This window comes from Hyalella azteca, unplaced genomic scaffold (assembly GCF_000764305.2).
Source record: "Hyalella azteca isolate HAZT.00-mixed unplaced genomic scaffold, Hazt_2.0.2 contig15682, whole genome shotgun sequence".
Classification (NCBI taxonomy): Eukaryota; Metazoa; Arthropoda; class Malacostraca; order Amphipoda; family Hyalellidae; genus Hyalella; species Hyalella azteca.
The window spans coordinates 40422-67269 of NW_025945524.1; the positions used below are offsets into that span (position 1 = coordinate 40422).

A 26848-nucleotide genomic window follows, 5' to 3' on the forward strand; every position below is an offset into this window, starting at 1 on the left:
GAGAATTTTTAGGGCCGCCTATGCCAAAATCAATATGATGACTCTAAAATTCCACATGATTAAGCACAAAAGTTTTGCAGCTTTTTTTTAGATTAGCAACTAAAAATGATAAATTTTCAGGAAATATTGATAAAAATTAGGTAAATTAAACAAAATGCAGCATAAATGCATGTACACAATCCTCCTGGCCACCCACTGCTGGTTTCATTCGACCTTAATATATGTCAATAATAATTAAACAAAAGAGATTTGGACAAGTTTATTCGTCAGCATGATTTATTCGGTGCAAAATTGCTTTACTTCCGTGTTTTGAATTGCCGCTGATACCTAAATTTTGTAATTTCGTCGTTCTGAAGGCAGTTTTTAATAACTTTTCAAATTCAACACACGAGTGAGAAGATAATAAAAGAAGGGTCGAAAGTTTTAGCTTTACATATATATGATTTGGTTCCACTTGCGAAAGATTTTAAATCTTCTATAATTTCACTATGCTGCGCTGATTTCAAGTATAAAAAACGATTTTCGAGTCGCGCGGTGTTCAGTTATCGTAATAGCGATGTCAGCGTTTATTAAGCCGTTAGCGAATTCAATTTGAGCATTAAAGGAACCCAAACATTTAACTTACTCAAACGAATCAAAGCGATGCGTTAGGCCTGTCACAGATCCTTTACATCGCAGAACATTCACTGCTCGGTCGCATGCACGCAACTCACAGCTACAACTTTGCTGTGCTTATCCTAATACCCAATGCTGTGCCTAACCATAAGCGTCGCAGGAGGCTGATATCGCAGCTACAACTTCTCTGCTCCCATCTTGGTAATCAGAATTGTATCCACTGAGCCACCCTGCCCAGTTTTCGCTACATTGTTGCATATTATAACGTCCACCTAGTCATTCTAGGATAACTTCTGGAATGACTTCTTGGATAACGTCCACCTAGTCATTCCAAGACCTATTAACCAAGCAGCTTGCACGGCAGCTGGAAGTAGGCCTGAAATAGTAAATATTATAATTCGTTCTAGAAAACCAGTGCCCTGAAGAGAAATCGCATCGCTCTCAAGCATGATTGACTCTTTGATTTAGCAAACCCAAATAAGGAGCATTCAAACAAAAAATACATCAAAAAATATATATTGTAATCATCATATAAAACTTACATGAGAGCAATGTCAAACTCAAGTTCTTTTAAATGGATCAGTCCTCTAGGAATTCGTAGTTTTAGCACAGACGACTCAACAACAACACAGAAAATCTACAAGCTTTGCAATAATAGCTCAGACTCTTTACGTCAGAGTACGTAGGAAGTCAATGATTAGGAATTCTTGCAGCGGTGAATAACAATTTCCTGCAGCTCAGAATCATCGGCTTCGTTTACAAAGTCGAGGCAGCCCAACAAAACAGTGATTTTAGAGGGCACATATTTAAGAAAATACCATGTATGAAAAAGCCCCGAGTTATGCACAATACAGGTACTAAATATTTGCCATGCAGTAACACATTTGAATTTCTTGCAACTCAAGCGTTACTTGCATTGCAAAAACTTAGGTAAAGAGTTTATGGGATTTGAAGATTCGAATTTTATGGTAAAAATTCAACACGACACGAAAATTATGTCTCGCAATCTTCATCATAAAGTTGCTGGCGACAGCGGTCTAACAAACTGAAAAATAAATTTCGCACCTCGGAATTTTGAGCGCTTTTACGAATTCACCGTGGAAGCGCATAAAAGAAGAAACCTTATCTAGCAATTGCCGATACACGCCAAAACAGTTCACACCGAGGAGCTCTTCGCTAAATCCTGTGTTAAGCTTTCGATTGAAATCAACGGACAACTAAACTATATAACATCCTGGCAACATGCCAGAGATGTACAAATAATTCAAAGTTGATATGACCAATAGGAACCTCGAAGTGACCATCGTTGTAATGCATGAAACAATCAATAGAGTTTAATTGCTAACAACAGTCAATGTGTCTTAGAAATTTTCAAGAGAAAACTGATTAACGTCCAAAATTACCGATTTCGCGTTAATCAAAAGACATAGGAAGCAACGAAGGTCAGCCCTGTAGTTTGCATCGTATCCCCATTTACAGCCCCATTCCTCAATTGTTTTTCTTTCGCCGCAACTTTGTAATTGACAGCATTGGATTCCAAGCTCGTAAGGTGCGTGAATATCATATGCTTAATATTACCGCCATCAATTCAAGGACTAACGTTACAGTTCAAGTTCAAGCATTCAGGTGTCATAAGTAAAGAAACAATATTCGCAATTGAATAAAGGCAATCCCAACTTACTCATCGAGTAGGTTCGAGTAGGTCAAAATCTTCGTTGATTTTAACGCAGAGTTTCAAAAATAATTAATTTCAACTATATCTTCTTACTGCAATGGAATTAACTGCGAAGGTACAATTGATTTACACTGCCTAATCAGATGATACAGTAGCAAGTTTGCGTGCAGCTTAAAACCATGCACGGTTAAGAATAATATCATCGTTACTATAGCACCACGTTAGCAGAACGAAACGGCAAACTTGCATCGACATGATCTCGTCATTTTTGGCACTTATGTCTTGTGCGTATGTTAGAATGTAAACTCATACCACATCGTACCTATTGGAGTTATCGTTGGCTCAACATTCGTTTCTACCAGCCTGTTAATCAAACACCCTACACTGAGAACATTTTTGAATATTCGATTGGTGAATCGAGAAGTTAGTCTGAACCATTTCTGCGATGAATTTTGACCATTGAATTTTATAAACGTGATCACAACAAGCGTACCATATTTAGAAATTGCTACAAGGCTTCACTTACGACGAGAATAACATTGCAGCCTACAGAACAGCCTATAAAGTTGCATTTGTAAATACGTCAGTGAACATGAAACCAAATGACATGGATCTATGGGAAAATTTTAACAGGAATAAGGTACATTATAAGCCCGCGGACAAATGATATTATCGAGCCGATATTATCAGAAGAAAAATGAACCAATATTCAGCATCAAAGTTACGAAAAGAGAAATGGGCACATTTAAAAGTTTAATTTCGACAATATCCCTAGCGGGGAAACAAATTTAATTGAAACGAGCAACGATGTATCTTAAGTACACGGAAGACAACATGGAAATAAATATAGCGCTGCTACGTAACTAAATGGAAGATTGCACAACTTGAGAAACATCAAGGCAGCACGATTGCTATCAGCACCTGACACATGATAATTTATATTACTTTAATCTGAATGAAAATTGCTTATAAAATTACCCCACTCTTGCTACTTTTTACTCAATGCGATACAAAATTATTTACTGAAAGGTTACAGCTCAAATGGTAAACAAATTTGGCTAACGATACATGGTGCGAAGTTGACCGGAAAAGCGAATAAAGCAAGTTTGCTAAAACTTTATTTAGCAACAAATCATAAAATGATTTTTTTATCTACGGTACGATCAATAGGCAAGTCAGGACCCTAGCGGGTAGAGTACGTGGGTATAAGGTATAATGTAGTAAGGTTATTTCGTATATAATACATGGGCAATTACCTACAACTTTTTAGAGTCCAAGAATAACACAATGTATAAAAACGATTATTTACTGCCTTTAAATTTCTGGACTGGAGGAACAATATTATTGTAAGAAAAACTAGAATTTTCTTAAAACAAGCATGAAAATTCTACCCCTTGACATAGGCGCACATGAAAATCTTACATTAAGAAAGATATCTCTCTTCCATAAGTAGAATAGAGAAGATTCAAATAAATAAGACAATGAAGCTTACCAGGTTAAAGATATGTGGAGACAGATACAATATTGAATAATTCTTTGCTTCTTTAGGTTAATACGAGAATAGAGTAGTCAGCAAGCGTGTGGGTAAGACTCGAGATAAGTTTTGAGTAAAGTAGGAATTCTGGAGTCGAGTAGGCTGACTTTGACTGGAGATGCATTGTAAGCCAGGCGAGACAAATGCTGCAGAGACGGAGGATTTTTCCTCAATGGTTTCTTGACGGATATTGCGCTCACAGTTTGCCCGGAGTGATCCACCCACACATGAGCAGGGTGGCTGGTCTGGGTGTATGCCTGCACCAATGCCACAACGCTGGACCGCTGAGGGACACCATCTCTTGCACTGGTTTCACTCTCCAGCCGAAACTTGCCACTCTCGTACTCGATTCTTACGCTAGTTGGGCCTCTCGCTGTTTGCAGGCTCAGTGCATACAGGCAACGGCCGCTCCAGGAGTCACGAACCAAAAACGAACCCTCCGAGGAACCAGCAAGAACTGAACCTGCTTCTTTCCACGTCAGACCACCGTAATACCAACCGCATTCCTCTAGTTCAGCTCGGGCTCGTTGTAGAACTATGGAATCATCAGTCGATGTCCATGGTCGATTAAGACGGCGTTCTGGGAGTGCACTTGCTGAAGGAGTAGCAGGAACAACGGGAGATGTCATAACAATATTATTGATGGAGGTAATGAAGTGGTTTGTGGTTTCGCTAACTTTGCACAATTCGTCAGAGCAGTTACGATTGAAGTCATTGCCATGTTGATGCAAATGGTTGCAATGAGAGCTATGCCTTTCACGAACATGCGAATTACACCCGGAACAAAATGAAGAATTTGTATCGAAAGACACAGGAGAAGGAGACGTGGAAGAAGATGAGGATAGAGAACAGGGATACGAAGTGCTCGTCGGAAACGATCTCGACGAAATGTTCTGGAAAGAAAGACTCTCCCCCTGCGATGTCTGGGCTGAATTAGGCTCAGATCCACAGGAACTCGCATTAGGGACAGAGAATGCAGCATTTGAAGTAACAGGTATGGTGGACAAAGAAGCCAGAGTTTGCATTAGAGCGTTCCGATCAAAACTTATCGTGTGATTAGTACTTGATTGAGAAGGGGAAGTGGACCCAGACTGAGACTGAAAACAACCAGTTAAAGGTACAGAAAATGTAAATTTCAGTTCAGGGGAAGAAGACCGAGATGGCTGAGGAGGGTTTTCTGTCACTAATCCACCTCCACACATAGAATTGAAAACTACAAAATTTCCAGCTTGGCTTCGAGATGTGACCGAAAGGCCAGAATTGTTTACTGACGAAGAACAATTAAGTTCAGGTGAAAATAAGTGAGAAGACCCTCGACGCTGGGAGAAGTTAAAAGGTAGATCGTTGGCAGGTGCGTCGAAAGACGTTTGCGTCGCTTGAAACGATTGCTGTAGTTGAAGTTGACAAGGGCACGAAATGCGTGAAGTTAAAGGGTTCGTGTTTGGACAAGAGATTTGCCTAGTTAAGGGAACACGGCCGTCACAATTATTCGAATCAGAACATGTGGTGTGATTAAAAGAACAATTATGCGGAGTTTCCGGGTGATTTTGACATACATGGTTGGAATTGGAAACTGATGCATGCAATAAACACATTCCGTAGCATGGACATATGCAGCCACAACAATGCTTCACAGTGGTAGCGTTTTCTTCTGAGAGTTCTTTGGTATTCAAGTGACTAATATTATTCGAGGGCCATGTATTACTTTTGTTCAAAGGAGTTGAAGGCGATGTTGGGCATGAACATAGACTGGCTAGCTTTGTTTTAGTGATGTCGATATTATCCTTTTCAGACGGGCTCTTCAAACAATTTCCAGAAAGACAGGGAACAGTAACCGGAGCTTCACATCCACCACGCAAAGAACGAGTGACATTTGCATTCAAGTTTTGATTAGAAATATTAGAAGGTGTTGATATGTTCACCCGAAGGTCAGCATGGACGCAAGTTGTATTGTGATCAACGTTGATATTTGCATCTATGCTAGCAGGGCAATTAAGAACTCGACAGGACCTGGACGCAGAAGACGTAACTGCCGGACTAAGGGTCGTCTGTGGGCCTTGGCATGCAGACTGCGAACGACTCAGGGCACAACCACAAACGTACGGCGTCACATGGCAAGGCGCCCTTGATCGACACATGGGCGTGACATGGCAAGTCTTGGATGTGTGGCCAGTTTGCGTGATACCACATGGAGGACTCAGGAGTGAAGACAATAGTGGCTTGTCGCATGGACACGACGAACTTTTGGACGATGAATTCGGGCACACTGAAGTTCTTAAATCGGACGCCGAAGACCGCGGGAGCGCGCTACCCTGCGCTATGGAAGCAGTCACGCCAGAGGAAGACAGCGTCGCTGCCACTGCCGACGGGAGTGGCATCTCGTGGAGGCATGAGGGACACATCAGCATCTGAAATAGAATGGCAAAAGTTAGCATAAGCAGGTAACGCTACAAAATGATTTGCAAGTCAAGTTTCGTTATTGCTTATCTACCTACGTGAAAATACTCTACACGAAAGACATGTATTTACATAAAGCTGCCAAATGCCAGGTATAACTCATAAAAAGGAGATTCATCAAGTTCACAAAAATTGGTACCGGTACCTATATAGCATTCATATGCAGAGCAATTCATCATAAAATTTTACTAGTAAAAATAAGAACTCATTACGAAAGATTACATTAAACCACTTCACAGCAAGACGCCTTACAAAAGTAGGTCTCGTACTATAAAATTAAGAACCATAATTTAACGTGCATAAGACACTACGTATTAAAATTCAAATAATTTATTTACTTTCTAAATAATGTTACGAGGAAATAACCGTATATAAGATATGGCTTCTCAATACGGAAGCCGCGTCTAACGTTCCCGTATAATTGCTTCCGTTAAGATCAGATAAAAAAAGAACCTTGTCGTCCGCACTCGCATAAACTACCTACTCACTCATACGCGTAAAAAATTATTGTATCAGGCACTGAAGTAACGGCAACCGCTGAACTATAATAACATGGATATACAAGACTTCATCATGGATATACAAGAAAAATAACAGTTCAAAATTCAGAAACCAAATTTTCTCATTGGATTTCAATAAACAGTTTTACCGGGGTAATAATTTTCATAACAGCGATTAACATACGATATGATGAATATCTATTCTAAAAAACACAAAATTTCCTAGCGTTAAAAATGATTGAATTATTGCAATCGGACGGGCGACAACACAATTATTAAATATGTACTCAAAAAATGAGATTTCATAAGTCTATTAAGTTTCACTCAGCGGCCTTTGATAAGATTTTCTCACTCTTTGATAAGATTTTTTCAATCCTTGATAAAATTTTCTCACTATTTGATAAGATTTCACTCAGCGGCCAGAATAATTTCTTGAGAAACGAATCCTTTCATGGTACTAACAGCAGGGTACGGTCAAGAGGCCTGAGATTAGGAAACGATAACCGCAATGCTCTCGTCATCAATTAAGTGACCAGTATCGTTCTTACAATTGGTAATGAAACGCATGGTTACAATAGTCAAAGATTCGCGTGTGAATGTCCTCAAAGAACATTGCTCCATGCTTGTGACTCCGCAAGTAAAAAAAGCCTCGTAAAAAATTTATCTAGCTTTCAACACCAAATTCGAGGAAAACCACATTACATTTTTTTCGATTCTCATTTAGAACAGCCATACCATGCGACGGAATTTACATTACATGCGAAGAACTTTTCATAGCGCAGAAAGACAATTAAAAATAATTAAACAAAAACTCGAAAAATTTATAATTTATGCAGAAAATTTTAGAATAAGATAATCTACACAAACGTTTAGTAGACAGTAAGGACACAGAATCCATTTCAAAATTCAAACGGCCGAAATTCAATATTCACCTCACTCTGAAATTCTGCCAAAAGCTCGGCCATAAAAATGAAGATATAAGACGACCCCTTACTTCAGCTTGGAGAAGAGGCTGTTAAATACTCGGCAGCATCCCTACCAAGAAGCACTTAACGGTTATAAGCAGTACGTGGTATTGCAAGTTATGACGGTCACAGCTCAACGGTTTAAAAGTCAGCTAACTGGCTAGCGATCGCAGAGAAGGGAAAGTTAATGAGCAACATCACAAACGCGACGAGTGGCGTTCTCGGAACGATCGATTCTGCGAACAGCGTTCGAACAAATGCGCAAATAACGCAAGCAACCACAGGGGTTACTGAACTGTTGTGTTGCTTCAGCACCAAGTAGGATTAACGTCCAGCTACCACAACTGAGAATGTTAAATTAAACAATGTGCTGCAAAATCTCAAATTCGTTTATCTAAAAATAAGCAATTTTTTAAATTTCATTTTGGCTTTTATTAAACCAAACGACGGTGTAGAAATAAAAAAAATTAACCCCAAAAATATAAAAAATAACCAAATAGAAACCAAAATAGTCTATACGCTGCAAGTACTTACCTAAGTTCAAATAAAAATGTTGAGAACACTAACAGAATAGTTGCTAGTCTTGGTACAAAAACTTTTTTCATAGGATCAGCACCACTCTGTGCTCTGGCAACGATCAAACAAGACTGGCATCTAAGTGAAGGCTTTTTTCAGAAGTCAACAGCGCGACAGGAAATTCATAAGAAATGGGTGCGTTATCAGCTATTAGAAATTCAAAGTCAAGTTATGAAGAAAGGCAAAGCCGCAAAATTTCCCGGATACGGTACGAAGCTTTAAAAGTGATAAGCTTTAGGGTGTAAAGCAGCAAATACGGATCATTGATAAGCCAAGGGCCCATATATAATTTACTAGAATTTTTCTGTTTCAGAGATAACAGTATGAGCTCAAGTGTTTATTTCGAGGAATCAGTAATCACCTCATGAGCATTCCCTAGAAAATGCACTTAGGCTCTAAAGTGTATCAGTTATTTTACCAAGAACAGGACGACTACGGCGAACTTTTATCTAAGAAGATAAGACGAAAAATGTCATATCGTAGGCGCCGGCAGAGAAACGGGAGCTGTCATGACACGTGGTAAATTTCTCAATGAACTTTGTTCGGTGCCTCATGACTCGACACTCTCGTAAATGTGATAGGTAATAACTGAACACAACCTTTATCCAAATAATGTAAATATATTTCATGCTCTCTATGACCATTGATTCTCTTCATCCCACGAATAAAACAGCAAAATATATAACTCAGTACTCACCGCAGTGAGTGACAGAGAGCGCATTTTCTCGTCGACGAAAACATGAAGTCACGGACGGACAGACAGACGGATAGACGGACGGACAGACGGACATGACGAGCACAATAGTGCATTTTTTCCATAAATAAGAAAATGCGCTAAAAATTAAACGAACTAACCAAAATTTTATAATAAGACACATTTTACTTTAATACATAGCTGTGTCTCGCTACAGAGAGAAAGAAAGACCAATAGTTATAACGAAGTCAAAGAAAAATGAGTAGCATTAGACTGGCAATTAAACTTTTCCATTTCATTCGATGCGTACTTTCTGGCCGAAAGAGGAAGGACGCAATTTGTATAACGTGCAATATCCTGCAATTGCAAGCCGTTATTTTTGATAACAGTAGACTTATTATTGACCACGCAAATAATTTTTAAAAGACATTCAATTATTGAGAAAATACACAAATTGAAACCTCTAACAGCCGCCTTGCAATAGTCGTCTTAACATTTCAACTAATTTTATGTAGGTAATGAAAACGGTTAACAACAGACTAAAGATTCGGTACGCAAATGCCGGCACGTCACATGAAAACAAACTCGTATTTTCAGGTACAACTAAGAATTTCCCGTGCTTAGTTGCTTACCTTTCCAATTGGAAGGCACATGACGCGACAAAATAATAAACTTCCACTACAATGTTCACTTGAGAAAGTTGATCTTCTGATTGATTGAGGTTCTTCTCTTCGTTAACCAAGATACTAGCACCACCAAGTACATCAGCTGTGCAGGCTTAAACGTCCCTGAAACCCTCGCACTATCAGAACGATATCTAAAATCAGTTCACGTCGCCAAGACGCCCATGTTGTCGTACAGTGACGTGCGGCAGCAGTTCGAGTTTAGCTGCACGTTACACGGCGTGCGAGAGCATCGTACATCGGCCACCCAACGTTTCGATGAATTGGCTGCGGTGCCAAACGTTGTTGGCGCACGTCAAATCGAACTATTTTCATTGCATTCCTAAACTATTCAAAACATAACTCATGAATAAATAACTCTAAAATGAAAGATAAATATCCAGAGGACGACTCACAGGCTGGCAAGTTATATGAAACTCTGCCAGACGGAAGTTTGACAATCTATTCTCAGGGGATACTAGGCTTTTCTAGGAATACGTGAAATTCCTGTGAACAACACAAGCTATAAAATTAGTAATCCTTACGGGAAATACTTGGGAAACTTCACTGATGTGGAACGACAAGTTATCATTTAGAAAGTATTATAGATAATTGTAAAGAGCACAGGTAGTTTCAACTTTTCAAAAAACAATGATTTAAAACATGTTCTTATCCTGTTCCTGAACAGAGTTCATGTGCTTCCGGCCATGGCCGATGCATGTGCTTGGTGGGAATGATAATGAACAAATACAGCCAATCCCTTTCATAATTTCTGGCAACTAAGTGATTGAGATGAGCGATAATATAATAAAAATACACTGCTCGTAAAACGAGTCTTTGCAATGATCGACCCATCTGGCTTATTTTTTAACAAGGGTTCATTTGAAATTTCGCCGTTTCCTTGTTTCATCACTTGAGTTTACTGGACCGATGAGGGTGATAGTAGGTCGGTGTGATCCCTGGAAGCATGCAGACTTAAAAGGTATACGCGACGAGTGTTAAAGGCATATAAGCAAACGACATTCCATATAGAAAAAAAAAACAGAGCGACGAAGAACTTGCATGCTTTTAATACTACCAGCAAGTCATTCAGCAGGGAAAATAGTGAAAATTTATTTATACGGGAAATAGAGTGGCGAAGTCCTGTGAATTCCGCAGAAGAGGTCGTAATGGGTTAGTTCTATATACGGTTCATCTAGTGTACGTTTGGAACGCAATAAAAAGTCAAGCGTATGAGATCTCAAAACCAAATTTTGCCGGGTTATCTAAATCTTGCAAGTTCAAATTTGCACTCCAAATAACGTGCACGAAAAAAAAAAATAGCGACACGGATAAGCGACAGTTAGAAGCGGCCGTTATCGGTCTGATCATTAGACGACCTTTCTAAGAAACAATTTTGAGGAACGAGAAACCATCTGGCGACAGAAGGGCTGTCAACGACAGGGGTGGCAACCCAGCGGCAAAAGACGTTGACAGGCAGCTCGCACCTTCCCTTGTCTTATTAATAAGTAATAAGACCATTAGGTAATAAATTTATCTGTGAAGCAGATGTATCTTTTCTTTATTACCAATTCTTCAAGAAAATATTCGTTTAGTTTTTTTCGCTGCTTTTTCATAAATACAGGATGGTTTCAACAGCAGACGTACAGAAAAAGAAAATTCACGGACGGATAACTATATGTAAACATCAAGACTCTCTCAGTTGTGGGGAGTAATTGAATTCACGTACCCGTCAATTAGCAACGATGACAAAATAACCTGTGCTAACAATAATGATGAATCAGCGCAGAACTCGCATGTATTTGTAGACAAGTCCCTAACATAGGAACTAAACAGTCACTCAACTCTCAGTAAACAGAATTACAAACGAAGAATTCAACCGAGTGCCACTTCAGCCCCACTATACAGCTCGCCAATCTCCTCAGCTCAGTTAGTGTCGGCCTTTAGAGTTAATCGCTTAAGCCCTATTTTGCATCAGTCATATTAAGATCATTTAGGAGGATGCACATAGGTCAAAGAAAAAAATATGCGTATAATTCAAAGTATATAAATCGAGCGGAAAATAACCGTGTGTGCAAATGTAAAAATGTTTGGTACGATTCCAGGGAAGTTAATCACGAAATACAGATGAGAACAATAGTGAACGACACAAATCAAGAGAAAAAGTCTTCTATATTTCTTGAAACTATATACCAAGATGAAAGACGTATCAGCAGATGAAAGGTGCACTGTAAGTTAAGCAACACAATGCACTTTGAGACTTCAATTTGCAAACCGACGGGCTTTGCAAGAATAGCATAATAGCCGCCGGACGGCGACCTTTGAACGCGATTGCGTACCAAGAATTGAACGATTGCTATGGAATTTTGATAAGGTTTATATCTTTGATTTCGCGTATCATCCTGACCGTAGGGTACAAGTCACGTATTATTCTCCAGATAAAATCAGCGCTACATCGGAGGACAATCAGGTTTATCGAGTTAGTGTTATCAAAGATCCTGCCGATCAGCAAAGTAATTAAACGATGCTCGAGATTCAGCGAAATCTGTTAAATTTATCTCAAAAACAGACAACAAACATTCACGAAAAACAGTGAACGTAGAAATAAACAAGCAAAGGAGAACTAAGAGGCAACAGAAAACAACAAAAAAAAAACAAGGACGATACGAACAAATGGAACGCAGCAACATAGCAAGAGAGAATTAGGCCGAATCAATGACAAGTAACCTTGGCCTCGATGGCGCTATACCGAGAAAACCTGCAGGCACGTGCGTGTGACATCTAAATTGAGAACAAGCGTTCAGTTCAAGATGATGCAAGTCCATTTCATCACTCCAGGAAAATAACGTTTAAACAACGTTGATAACGAATTGATTGATTTAGTTAAAGCAACCTTTGATGCAAGTTTTTTCAACGTCAGATGCCGAGTTAGATTAAAATTTGTGTTGTCTACCAACCTAGCAGCAGGTTTACTTCCTTCGTCCAGGTGTTCAAGTTAATTGATTTCCGAAGTAATAACGAAATTATCATTATTGATGATGCATACAAATGGCATACCATAAACATATACTAGTGTTATCAGCACTTACGGTACTTGCTAACCTCATGTAGCTAGCGAATAAGAAGGTTAGAGGTTATTTTCCAGGAGAGCACATGTAAGAACGTATGTTTCGATGCTTGTAAACATGCTCTAACAAGATTAAATTTCGCTTCAGTATAGACCACCTAGATGGATTTGATTTCGCAATGAATAGCAGTCGTTCGTTCTATAATCTATAACGACTCGCTCACCCCCATGCATTTACGAAATTTCGAGTTACAAAACGAAAGCTTGGCATTCGCTTACTCAGTTTGGAATCTGGGAACCATCCTCAGTTCAGCGAAAAATCAATTTAAACTTGCGACTTGCGAGTAAAGTTTGCTTTGAAACTTGTCGATGCGTAAAAAATCAATACTTCGAGGAAAACCAGAATACCTGAATCGGCGTTCAACGAAATATTGAAACCGAAAACCCGTCTTCGATAAATTAAATCAAAATCCCTGCAGTGCATGGCAACTAACATTGACATTGATGAATTTCGTGTCATGAATGAAACAATTTTTGGATCGGTCTGATGAACTTCATTTATAATACTTGAAATTATTTGCAATAAATTATTGCAGTGATATTTCAGCAGGAGATGAAATGTAGTTTTTCTATCCATTCGCTGAAAGAATATGTAGCAACCAAAAATTCCTTTTTAAAAAACCTAATAAGAATTGCAAAGTATTTTCAAGAGCCATAAAATATGAAATGAAAATAAATTTAATTTAGGAGAGAAGACACTACGCTTTTTAGAGACCAGTTGAGAATAGGGATTGAACAAGAAATCAGATTAACGATCACGAATGCGGACGAAGCATTGGAGCGCCCCGATGACATCGTTGGCGCTCCAAGTATGAACGCGTTCAAGAACAGACTAGATAAAGCTATGGAAAAATATATGTTCAGATTTGAAATGCCTTGCACCATATCGAACCCGGGGGAAGTCTAGTAGCTACTTCAAACTATCGTCAGTCATGAAAAGATCCGGTCAAATGACACGATTTTAGATCTTCTGTGAACAAGGCACGAAAAGGAAAAGAGTTGGCGACAGGCCACATCAGGCCTACACTTCAGCGCCGAGATCACTATGTTATGTTATGTGAAGCAGGATCGTGTGCACTAACTTCGAGACAGACTACACATGTGTCAGTCATCGAAAGAAATGCATTCCGGTCACGAAGCAGACGTGAATGAGACTAAAACAGGCACAATACAGGACCTCAGAAAAGAAGATTTTAAAAATAATCATGAATTAAAATAATTTAAAAGTCAAAAATACTAATTTATATTACGCATTTCTGCAGTCTATAACACATAGTGTGAAATACTGCAATGGTTACATGTAATTCTAGTCCACGATGCGTACTGAAAATCTATTAATTTTGCATGAATACGCAGGTTTTTCTGAATTGTTTACAAATTCCATGCATCTACTAATGACACGTCGCCTTGAAGACATCAAATAATATTATTAGAGACAGTCATGACGCACATAACAATGCTGTGTGACCAGGCATAAAATTGACTCAACTATACCAGGCCATCCGTAACCCACAGGTCTGATACTCAAAAATATACATCACAATTTACACTGTTAAGAAGAGAAATGCATATTTTATAGATGTCCTTCCTATTGATCCGATTTAATCAAAACGAATCGGATGTCCGTGCGTTGTTTCCGGGTCGACTCTAAAGCGGAATTGTGGCTCTCGCTAGGATCACTCTATATGCGCCACGATGCTGAACAGGTGTGTACTGCATACTTAATTGTTTGATATTTGTAAATAGGACCTATATCGTTGTGCTTTCTTGTGACTTGGAATATATTAGAGTGATGCCAACCTGTATATCTATTTATGTGAAGAGGTCTTAGTTTTTATGATTTAGTTTTAGGCATGAACCATTATGTACTTCTAGTGTCTGTAACGAATTTATCTCTCATACAGAGAGGCCTCCAACGTCTAGGCCTAACTTCAACTCACACAACACATTCTCTGTTAACATTATCGTTGTTGAATGAAAATTTTATATTTGATCGCCCTTATCCTCCTGGCGGTGACCTGGTGTTGAACTACAAGAAGTGTGACGATCCCCCATGCGTATTGCGTACAGTACACACGATCACAGGGCGTACAACACCCGCGATCATTTGGCGTATAATTGTATCAACGATCATCGTGCGTATTGTATAGCGATGTCAACGTTGATCAAAAGTATGGACCCAAAGTCAAGCAGCATACCATGAGCAAATCGGTGACATGAACAACGTTGTTGCAATCGAAACAGTTACGAGTCGAATGGTAAAAGGACGTCGACAAGCCTTAATATTATTGATCGTTGGCTACATTCCAATCGATGATGAGCTGAATATTCACCAGTCCAGTTTCGACCAAGGGAAAATTGTGAATATAATGAGAATATTGTACGATGGAAACTTGGCAAGGAAAGTTAAAATCAATTCGTATCGTCATAATCTTCATCTCTTTAATTAGTAAATTACATGTTAATACGTATCATTTTACTCGGTAATATGACATGTAGTGAAGCAACGCCAAATTGATGAATAATCATGGATGAATTTATCCAGATACGTGCCGAAAATGGTAAGTCTCAAATCACTAATGTACGAGTGTTTCGCAGATGTTGGGGGGCGGCCGCACTTGCGCTTAAAAGTAAATGTGGTCCCATGTGGTGAACCACCACAAGAGTGGTGGTTCACCATCTTGTGTGAACCACCCAGAGTCCCATGTGGTGAACCACCCACATCTCAAGTGACCAGATCATTCCTGTACATACGAGACAAATCCTGTGCATCATCCTAAACGTATAATTAGTTCACTGTTGCACAATCTCCGTTTACGTCATTGCCTCTCAATGAGCATTAGAAGAGCGCTGTCTTTACCAGTGCAATCTTATCCAATGCTTGCACGAGCGCTTCTTGTCTGAAAAGAAATTTCTTACCCATAGATCAAAGCCATATAATGTTTAAAGAATAATTAGGAACGTTATTAGCCGCCAGTACAGTTGAGCTTGCGCTATAAGTTTTGTTAATCAATAAATGTAGGCTTGGATATCTGAAACACGATCAAAATAACGAACAACATAAAATACGATCAAAGATGCAATACTATTGCTTGGATGTGTGCATTGTTTCTGGAATTTCCAAGTAAAATTATTATGTATTGAGACTGATCGGTTTCAGGTGAACGGACATCGTCGAAATCGTCTTCAAGCTCTTCATCTCTAATTTTAAATTGCTCATAACCGTGTTATATAAACGCAGAAAAATTGCAATTTTAATGACTTAAATAGACAAGTTAGGGAAATTTTTAGCGATTGTACACATTTGCAATGCATAGCAAATATGCTAGAAAATCCAATACAACCGACTAAGGAAAAAACTCACTTGACACAAAAAAGATGAAATATAAGGTGTGGCACGAAGCTGTAACTGGAATAAATTTTATGTAACCTAATAGGGGATAATTGAACGCCCAATAGTAAACTAATACAAAATTTATATAAATTACAGGAACACAATTTTTCATCGGAAAAATAACATTAATTCTAATCAGAAGATTGTAAAAAATGAGAAAGGCAGTTCTTCGAAACAGTTGACCGTTGAATGTAAATGCATCAGAGAAGTCCAAGAGGCCAATTGAAAGCGACCAACATGTTTAAAGGAGGACAAATTTTGAATGAGAAATATTTTTTTAATAACGAAGCAGCAGGGATACTAACTATCACACCAATTAAACTGTCGACAGTCATGAGTGTTGAATCGAAGTCAGATGATAATGGATGATAGTAAGTTGTGTAAATACCATTATGCATCCAGTCAATCATATTAAAAATAAATGAGGTTTTCCGTATTGAGATTAAGAAGTACGCATGACACTGCACTCGACGGCGCATGCGCATAAAAATGCACGGGAGCAAATGAATGTTACCGAGAATTAAGTTGCAGTTCATAGAGTACCGTAGCAATGGAAGATTACCGAGAATCAGTCGAGGGACCCACCATAAACATAAGATAGCTGAGTATATAAATCCCAATAGTTATGCAAGGCTGCTGAAGATAAAAATCTCGTTGGGTCCTCAGACGAGTGTGACAGCCACGTGGCAATGTCAAGCCAAAAAGCGCTGGCAGAAAAGCACGTGTAGGAAAAAGGATCGGAACCGTTGCTCCGCGGACGATTTCTAAACTAAAATCAAGAGAAAGATACGCGTCAAATTTACTATATCATTAGTATTTCAGGGCCGAGTAGGGATGCTAGCAGTCGAGACCATAAACTGAGGACTCTTGAATTACTGCCGCATTAACAAGCAAGCCAAGGGTGGAACAAAAATTTGATATTAGGAACATGCATCAAGTATGTTCTACAGTATAAAACGAGTCTGAGAGAAGTACGACGAAGAACGTATATGTTTCATATAAATTACGTTTCTATTACACGTGAAGTCAACACAACACGGAGCATGAAACTAAAAATATAAATGAATTATCGATCAAAATTATTTGGGGGAAGTTTGGCATGAATGGATAGAACACTGCATGTATTATTCATTGAGAAGGTACATTAGGTAACAAGCAGGAGGTAGGGAGCAGTTGCAATGAACATATACCGTAGAACGCGGTAATGGTGAGGGACGTCGGATAAGAGTAGGTGAGCTGCAGCGAAAGCAGCGGCCGCACTATGTAGAACATGCGATGCGCTTCCTAGAACCTGCTTCGATCACACAGCTTCTCGGAAAATCAAAGCTTGAGCAGCTGTGCACGGTAATTATGCAGCAGCAGCGTTACGTGGCATTGCATGGCATTGTCATGCTGCAGCATCATGTCTCATTGTCATGCTGTATAGCATTATGCCTCATTACCATGGTGCAGCGTTAGTTTACGCGGCATTGTCATGCTGCAGCGTTACGTGGTATTGCATGGCATTGCCATGCTGCAGCATCATGTCTCATTGCCATGCTGCAGCATTATGCCTCATTGACATGCTGCAGCATTATGCCTCATTGCCATGCTGCAGCATTATGCCTCATTGACATGCTGCAGCATTATGCCTCATTGCCATGCTGCAGCATCATGCCTCATTGACATGCTGCAGCATTATGCCTCATTGACATGCTGCAGCATTATGCCTCATTGACATGCTGTTGCACTATGCCTCATTGTCATGTTGCAGCGTTAAGTGGTGTTGTCATGCTGCAGCAGCATTATACGTGCCACCATTACACAGCAGCAATAAAAAGAACATCTATGTTTGGAATTATCAGAAAGGATATCCGCACTCAAGCCGACGAGATTTTTGAGTAGTGACAATGTTCAAGGGTATGAAATCTCTACATGATTCTTTCGAGTATTTTCCCAACCTCCAGATTGGAAGCTCGTTATTTACTTATGCGAACTGCTGAAAGCATCGAGACAATCGGCCGTTTTGAAGAACATATAGTGTAATATAGACATCATCAACATTGGAGAAAGTCTTGAGTATGACTAATTTATTGAATCAAAAAATATTCATCACCCACAATATTAATCGCGGGCGAAAAAGAAAGCATTTCGGATGCACAAATATCAGAGGAAGAGGAGAGATGAAGAGCAACAGAAACGAAGTGAACCGCATGAAACATGTAACGGAGGAAAGAACCGCATGCAACATGAAACAGAGAAGGGAAGGAGTGAGCTCACAACTGAGACCCACAGTTCTACATCAACAGCAATGCAATAACTCTTGGTACTTCAGACGACTGAAATACGCGGCAGAAATCTTCCTTCAGGGGTTTTAATTTGTTTCAAGCTGATAAGAAAATATTTAATCTTAGCGTTATAGGCTAACATTCTTAGCAATGAGCGTGATAGTTGATTTTCATTCACATTTTATTCATTTAACGACTTCATACGTATTACAAATACATCCAGATACGAGGTAATAGTAGCCATTTCAAGATTCAAGTCGTGGCAAATTTCTTGAATATACTTCAAAACATCCCCCTATTGGTGTTGGTGTAACGATTTATCCGGAGAATTATGTTCGGTAAGTCATTTGGCTACAAAAGGATGGTTTGTTATTCCCTCATTTGCCTTTTCAAATCGCATGTTACAAAAGAATAAAAAAAACGATGAAAATGTCAATCGAATTCACAATGTTTTAAACTTTGTATCAGTTGAAGGTCGTTTCGACGTACATCAATCGATCATGGTTAAGTTCATGTCCCTAATAGAAGCGTCCATCAACTCCTCGTGGCAAAGTTCGGCCGACAGTCATAATGACGTCCGTTGCGTCGTCATGAAGGCGTCCTTTGGTTCATCACGGATATCGGCGTCAATTCGTCCATCATGGTGTCAGCGTCAATTCGTCCATCATGGTGTCGTCGTCCATCCGTCCGCCGACGCCACGCACAGCTTCTAGCTATAATGAGAGGTATGACAGCAGCTGTGTATTTTTCGCAGAACGCTAGACGACGCTGTCAGTTCCTGGAATCGTTTCACAAAGCACCGAGCGACATACGACTTGCCTCGGTAGGACTACGGAGTCCTTCATCCTGCAATTGCTTCATATGACATGCAAGCAGGATGTCAACAAATGGAGATACGATTCTACGAATATTTTCAAGGTTTGAATGAGAAAACATTTCTTTTAGCAGTAAAAACTCTAGATTAATTCCGAATACCAGCGAAAGCGCATATGTTCCATTCCCGGAATAGCAAATTAAGACTTTAGATAAAATAGAGTACCCAAACGGCTGATAATATAATAAAGGTAGGGCAGGCACTTCGGTACACATTTCTATCCCACAGAATCTCAGAACTACCCTGCAAGGCCGGAATTGTGCCACACAGTGAAGTCGATATTGCTTATAGAAAGCCATCATAAGCGAATACAAGCTGCGGAGCTGGTACAAGAAATATCACAAAAACTTACTTATTATCATCAGAGGATTCTTCAACTTTTATTTTCAAGCTTCAATGTAAGGGAAAGCAAGAAAATGAGAAGCCTTAATTTTGTACGATAACTTACGTCAAACAAGAGGCTCGCGTTGCTTCGAAATCAATCGCACAAAGGATTTATGCAATTAATCTTTTTGTGAAATTAATAAGCAAACGTCAGGGTTACGAATTTTTCGGCTAAACGGAATCGTAATAGAGAATGTATTTCTAGAAAGAAAATCAATGGAAAACGTCTAAGGAAAAAATCAACAAGCGAGGTCACATGAAAACTTGCCAAGTAGACGCCTCCCTTTGCAAGCCTCAGTGCAGGCATCGTGCTGCAGAAGTTAAGTCCGGGTTTGACAAGGTTTAATGAAACGCTTAACAACTTCCGCCTTAAAGAAAGTTGTCAAACTCAGTTTCAGAGTCCAACCCTACATAGAAAGCCCATGAATTTGCTGGTCTACAACAAACTTCTCAATTACACCAATTATGCACTTTGTGGATTTGAACTTTACATCGGTAAGAGGACATCCAAAATATTGACCGAGAAACGAGGTAACCGTAGGAGTTGATATTATTATAAACATTTTTCATTATAAATTATATATAAAATCATACATCAACAGATCGATCAGATCATTTAAATTTTTAAATATACATTTGACATTATTCAAAGGATAAATTATATCAAATATAACTAGATGAATGATGTAATATCGACAAAACCCCAATTTGTAAGAAGTAAACATTTAAAGGATGGTGGGAAAAATTTCTTCTGTATTTAAGCGTTTTGATCTTAAGTCGGCAACGTTCCAGGCAACGAGTCGCAAATCCTTGATCTACAACGATCCACTAGACAAGTTTAAAAAGCTAAGATATTCACATCGAAATATCGAGGCCGTGAATGTAGGACGCTGTCTAAATTCAGGTAAACGCATGACAAGCCAAGTCGATCGTGATCGATGAGGTGAACGACTGAATCTAGAGCTTCGTTCATCTATAAACTGCAAACTGAATCTCGTTACCAAGGAGACAATTGTTATATGGTTTCCAAGAAAAATGAGGTATACTACAAACAATAACTAACGTCTAGTGATGGATTCATTGATAACATTTTTAGACGGCTTGTTAAATCTAGTTACAACAACAGAGTCTCAAGCGAGTATGGCCGTATAGATAAAATACTAAACTTTTCAGAAGAAGTTCTAAGCAAACAAAAATCAAGAAGGGTTCCTCGAGAGGCATTTGCATGTATGACTGAAAACCAACAAATTCATTACTTTATTTAAATAGACACTATTGCAGTTCAATGTCAGGTGTTCAAACAAATTACTTTTATCTATGAGTTAAAATATTAATAGAGATAAAATCCTAATACTAAAGCAACAGGCTTTCAAACTCACACATTCAAAGAAGCTCGCTCTTTTCCGCTTAATCGTAAATAAACGTAATAGTATACCACATCATCCAGATATAATAGCCTAATTTACTGCTTCCTTTGCAGATAAATCTACAAGCTTTATCTTTGTGTGATTATTTTCTAAACTTTTTAAATAAAAATATAAATTCAATCTTGCGAATGCAAATAGAATTAAAATTGAGGAAAAATATAAGATGGAAACATAAGAGCAAGAAAGTGGAATAAATCTAGCAAAGAACAAAGCTAACTCATACGTAGCAAAACAAATATATAAAACCAAAAGAGCCTACCTACTTAAATCATACAATCATTAAATCATACAATCATTAAATCATACAAATCATACGTCAAGCTCGACGCAGAAGTATATTCCGTCGTGAGGACGATAGCAATATAAAAGCAGTCAAGGTAGGCTTGTCTCCTCTGAATCACGCGAGGCGAGGTTTACCACGAACAAGAATGAACGTCCCATTTATGGAGTCCGCGGGAGTCTCGAAATAGCTCAATAGACACGGAGCAAACATACCAACTGGAAGCGACCAACGAACGAAACTCAAGAGAAGATTGCGTCGATCGATCGGTTGACGGCAGACCGGCACGGCACACGCAGCTTCCTCGAAAAGACAAACTTAGTTCTCTCGGAAATCGATTAGCCACCTGGGCAGGCAGGCGGCATGAACTGGAGCCCATCACGTCAAGGAACAGAGCCTCGGTGGACGTCATCAAGTCCAAGTGACGTATCTTGACCGGCAGACGTCAAGGTATGAGCTACTAATAAATAGATTCCTCGAATCATGGGCTGTCAGGGTTTGATTAATCTACGGTAATAATCTTATGGTCAATCAAACCATATAATACGTTTTAAAATATATGGTCGATCAATCATTTATATAAAGCACACGTGGCTTATCGTATCGGGCACGCAACGACCTCCAAGAATATTTATAGGCTAGGGAGTGACACGTCATAAACAGCCCCAGTCGAATCGTCATCGTTGGTCGGTGACGTGCAAGGCAAGGCGGAAGCTCAAGCTGTGTAGGCATGAGGCAGGCGGGCTGCTGTGAACGCGGTAACTCAGGCAAGGAAGATGAAGAATGTCATACAAGAGTGACGTTGACTACACGCAATGCGGAGTCATTGATTGTAACCCTTAAAACACAAACCGTGACCGATATGATTTCTATAACGGGAGTTTACCTGGCAAGCAACTTCGGAATCAAAGAGGCAATGAAAATGAATTGGTTAATATTGACCTGAAACAACTCTTGTTAATCAACGTTGAACGCATATCATAACCTTGAAATGGAGCAATTATGTCATCTCGGTACCATTCCAAGTTCGGGGTACACGGACGATTTCTTTTCGAAAAAATAATAAAATAAACGAAAGTAATTAACTTATAAACATAAATGTAATACATTAGTAAGAAATTTGGATTTTTTGAGCCGTAGGGATCCTTCAAGAGCCCTAATAGTTCGAATTCAAGTTCGAAAATATGAAATTCTCATTTTCACATTCGGCATAAAAAATCAGAATCGTAAATCATGCTGAATGAAATATTTGTGACCCTGGAAATCGACACAGGAAAATGTACATCGATCATAAAACCGCCAACCCGCAAAATTACCGCAAAAGGTTGAGGAAAATCCTGAGCTGCGGGCTAAGTCGCGCGCTCCATAGGTGACGTCAGCAATGGAACGGGGATTGGCGAGCTGACGAGAATTTTTCTGTGACGAAGGTCGATCTTCCTGCATCCTGCATACGGGATCTCACTAACACCGATCTGGGAGCTGCTGGAATGTTAGAACCACCGTTGGTCGAGCTCCGGTATCCTGATAATCTCTCCGGTATTACCGTTCATCTATCCGGTATTGCTACTGTTCATCTCCTTCCTCGAACGGTTTACGCATATGAATAATTCTCGTCTACGATGTACTTCTAGGCCAAAAATTGCCGTTCAGCTCAGGGCGATATTGGAGGAAGAGCGCAAGGACGCGCAACGTGTAAATTAAGCCCAGTCAGCTTAATTTAGTGCGATTGAAACTGGTAGAAAATGATTAGATCGCGAGACAGAATGCTAAATTAAAGTTTCTATTCACACAATTACTTTCCATTGTACATGGTATGTTTCCTCGTACCATACGAAGTTAAACTAATCTGCTTGAAGAGTATAAACAGAACAAAACGGATTAAGTTCCTCTGAGACATATTTAATAGGAAAAGGAAGTACAGAAAATAATACGACTAAAACACAGACTTTCAATAAATTCAATCAGTAAGGCACACGTGTTCGTAGAATTCATCGCACACATAGTAGACACCAACACACAAATAATCATTTATTCCATTGATCAAAATTTCTGAGGATATAAAATTTCAAAATTTAGGCTAAATAGCATTCTCAGCTAGAATCGTATAATAATGCGATAGCTGGCATCTGATCCTATAACTAATCGTTGATTGGTTGTGGCGTTGCCTGGTTCGCAGCACTGGCATGCTGGGTAGGATGGAGCGAGATGGGGAGGGGGTCTCGTAGGTTGGAGCTCAGAGATTTGAGATGGAAATGAATGTAACCACTAAGCCTGTGATTTCACCTGATTATTTCCGCAAAATGATAAAAAGTGCATTGTAGATGCAAGATTAATAATCTTTTCTGAGCAAGATCGCGCCCAGTTCAAACCAGAGCAAATCAAATCAGGCTGCGGTCTTTGGCGCCTTTACTCACAGGCAGCACAGACACAGCTGGTGCAAATGTAACTGATACGGCCATGTCATAACGTTTTATTTATAAACGGTTGAATAATTTTTTTTAGGTGCCATGAGAATTGTTTTTACACCCTCTATTTTCTTGCAAAATGGATTAAAAACATGCTCGAGATTCACCGGAACAGAAGCTGCCAGAAAATTGGACAGTTGTCCGTCAGAGATGCGTGAAGCGGTCCCTAGAAGCTCAATATTATTGCGCAATATTTTGAGTGTCTAGGGGCTGCTTAATTAAACTTAATGATATGTTAAGTAGAGAACGGCGATAAGTTGACAGGCCGAATATACCGTTTTGGGACCGGACTCAGTTTCGTAGACACAACTAAAACACAACGGAAAATGCAGGAAAATAGGTACGATTGCTGGAATATTGGAAAATACTACGGAAAATGCAGGAAAATAGGTACGATTGCTGGAATTAGAATCGGGTGCTTGGCTGCGTGCTGACCTCCGGCCAGTCCTTTAGATCGGTCATTCACGCGGCATAAAATAGCTTTTACTAGCGTCAAAAAAAAAAAATAAAAGTTCACGTCACATTCGGCACTCGGCAGGTAACAAAAATGTTCAAATTATAAGAATGCACAACAATCCTAAAAGACTACAACATTCAGTTATACACGTCAACATAATAAAAGAAAACAGAAACAATGTACAAAAACATTCGGCACGTTCACTTTTGCCTTCCCACCCTCTCCTTTTTCAGCCCTACACTCCTCTTACCATCCCTGGACATTCGTTTTTGTGATGTGAAGTCGACTCACTCGACTGGCGAAATCATTTAAGGGGGAAATTTGATTTGGATTGGATTTAATATGGCAGCCTGGACTACTGCTGGTGTTATTAATCTTAAAAAAAATTACCAATACAACGAAGGAAATATTCTTTAAATTAAACAAATGAAGAACAGTATACCTAATTAAACAGAACATAGACTTAGTTCTATCATAATCATTTGACAATAAAAAACATATTGCACGCACTACTAAAATTTTACCAACACGATATATAAAAGAAAAAAAATATGATTGATTTACAAGCCTTACAATACAAGAAATACAATTAATTCTATCACTAGTTCAGGAATATAATTAACTCAACAAAATCCCAGCCAGAATTTCTCACCTCGACTAGATTGAAGATACCAAGGCGTAGATTAAACAGACGAAATAAATGCTTGTGGGTGTTGACAAGTCGAGGTATTGAAGTACCTCATAACATATACGTTGAAGTGGTCAGCAGTACTGCAGTTGATGAGTTAGCCTATCAATCATGAGTAACACCTAAATTGTAGGAGGATTTGCAGATCAATTTTAGGTATAACGTCCTGCTACGATCCAACGCAATCAAGGCACCACCGATTACAACTTCGGTAGGTACGCTCCTAAGAAAGTATCCGCAGTCCAAATAGGTTTCTATTACCATGGAAGACAGAAATATGTGATATTCAAAGAGAACGGCGATAAGTTGACAGGCCGAATATACCGTTTTGGGACCGGACTCAGTTTCGTAGACACAACTAAAACACAACGGAAAATGCAGGAAAATAGGTACGATTGCTGGAATATTGGAAAATACTACGGAAAATGCAGGAAAATAGGTACGATTGCTGGAATTAGAATCGGGTGCTTGGCTGCGTGCTGACCTCCGGCCAGTCCTTTAGATCGGTCATTCACGCGGCATAAAATAGCTTTTACTAGCGTCAAAAAAAAAAAATAAAAGTTCACGTCACATTCGGCACTCGGCAGGTAACAAAAATGTTCAAATTATAAGAATGCACAAGAATCCTAAAAGACTAAAACATTCAGTTATACACGTCAACATAATAAAAGAAAACAGAAACAATGTACAAAAACATTCGGCACGTTCACTTTTGCCTTCCCACCCTCTCCTTTTTCAGCCCTACACTCCTCTTACCATCCCTGGACATTCGTTTTTGTGATGTGAAGTCGACTCACTCGACTGGCGAAATCATTTAAGGGGGAAATTTGATTTGGATTGGATTTAATATGGCAGCCTGGACTACTGCTGGTGTTATTAATCTTAAAAAAAATTACCAATACAACGAAGGAAATATTCTTTAAATTAAACAAATGAAGAACAGTATACCTAATTAAACAGAACATAGACTTAGTTCTATCATAATCATTTGACAATAAAAAACATATTGCACGCACTACTAAAATTTTACCAACACGATATATAAAAGAAAAAAAATATGATTGATTTACAAGCCTTACAATACAAGAAATACAATTAATTCTTTCACTAGTTCAGGAATGTAATTAACTCAACAAAATCCCAGCCAGAATTTCTCACCTCGACTAAATTGAAGATACCAAGGCGTAGATTAAACAGACGAAATAAATGCTTGTGGGTGTTATTACGTGTTAACAAGTCGAGGTATTGAAGTACCTCATAACATATACGTTGAAGTGGTCAGCAGTACTGCAGTTGATGAGTTAGCCTATCAATCATGAGTAACACCTAAATTGTAGGAGGATTTGCAGATCAATTTTAGGTATAACGTCCTGCTACGATCCAACGCAATCAAGGCACCACCGATTACAACTTCGGTAGGTACGCTCCTAAGAAAGTATCCGCAGTCCAAATAGGTTTCTATTACCATGGAAGACAGAAATATGTGATATTCACAGTACACGAGTTCACATTACACAAATAAAAAGCTCCTGCATTGCAAGCTATTCCCGCAATGCCAGAAGTGACGTCGTTTAGTAGGGGGTTTCACCCGGACTGCACTGTTGAAGTTACGGAACCCACACTATGATCCTACAAACGACCATTGCACGGCAATAATTCTTCAAAGTGGACGAACTTTTTCCTATACATATATTTCAGTTAATTTCGGCATTAAATTGACGCTATATAATCCATAGAGCAGGTAAAGATCTCAATGAAGCAAGCAATGAACATAATGAAGAGGCCACTGTTGACCACACCACACCGC

The 26848-nt window shown here is 39.1% G+C and overlaps 1 protein-coding gene across 3 annotated transcripts; it reads right to left on the bottom strand.

The window, feature by feature from the left end:
- Positions 1-1115: 1115 nt before the first annotated feature.
- On the bottom strand, positions 1116-26848 carry LOC108678500 (mucin-4). 3 transcript variants are annotated; one of them, XM_047884594.1, is made up of 2 exons: positions 26200-26848; positions 1116-6232 (listed from the first exon to the last, which is right to left on the bottom strand). In XM_047884594.1, the coding sequence occupies exon 2, from the start codon at positions 6230-6232 to the stop codon at positions 3860-3862; it is 2373 nt and encodes a 790-aa protein (XP_047740550.1). In that variant the 5' UTR covers positions 26200-26848; the 3' UTR covers positions 1116-3859. The 3 variants fall into 3 exon arrangements, with proteins under 3 accessions (XP_047740550.1, XP_018022435.1, XP_047740551.1); XM_018166946.2 differs by lacking the exon at positions 26200-26848 and adding an exon at positions 25006-25326; XM_047884595.1 differs by lacking the exon at positions 26200-26848 and adding an exon at positions 8281-8307.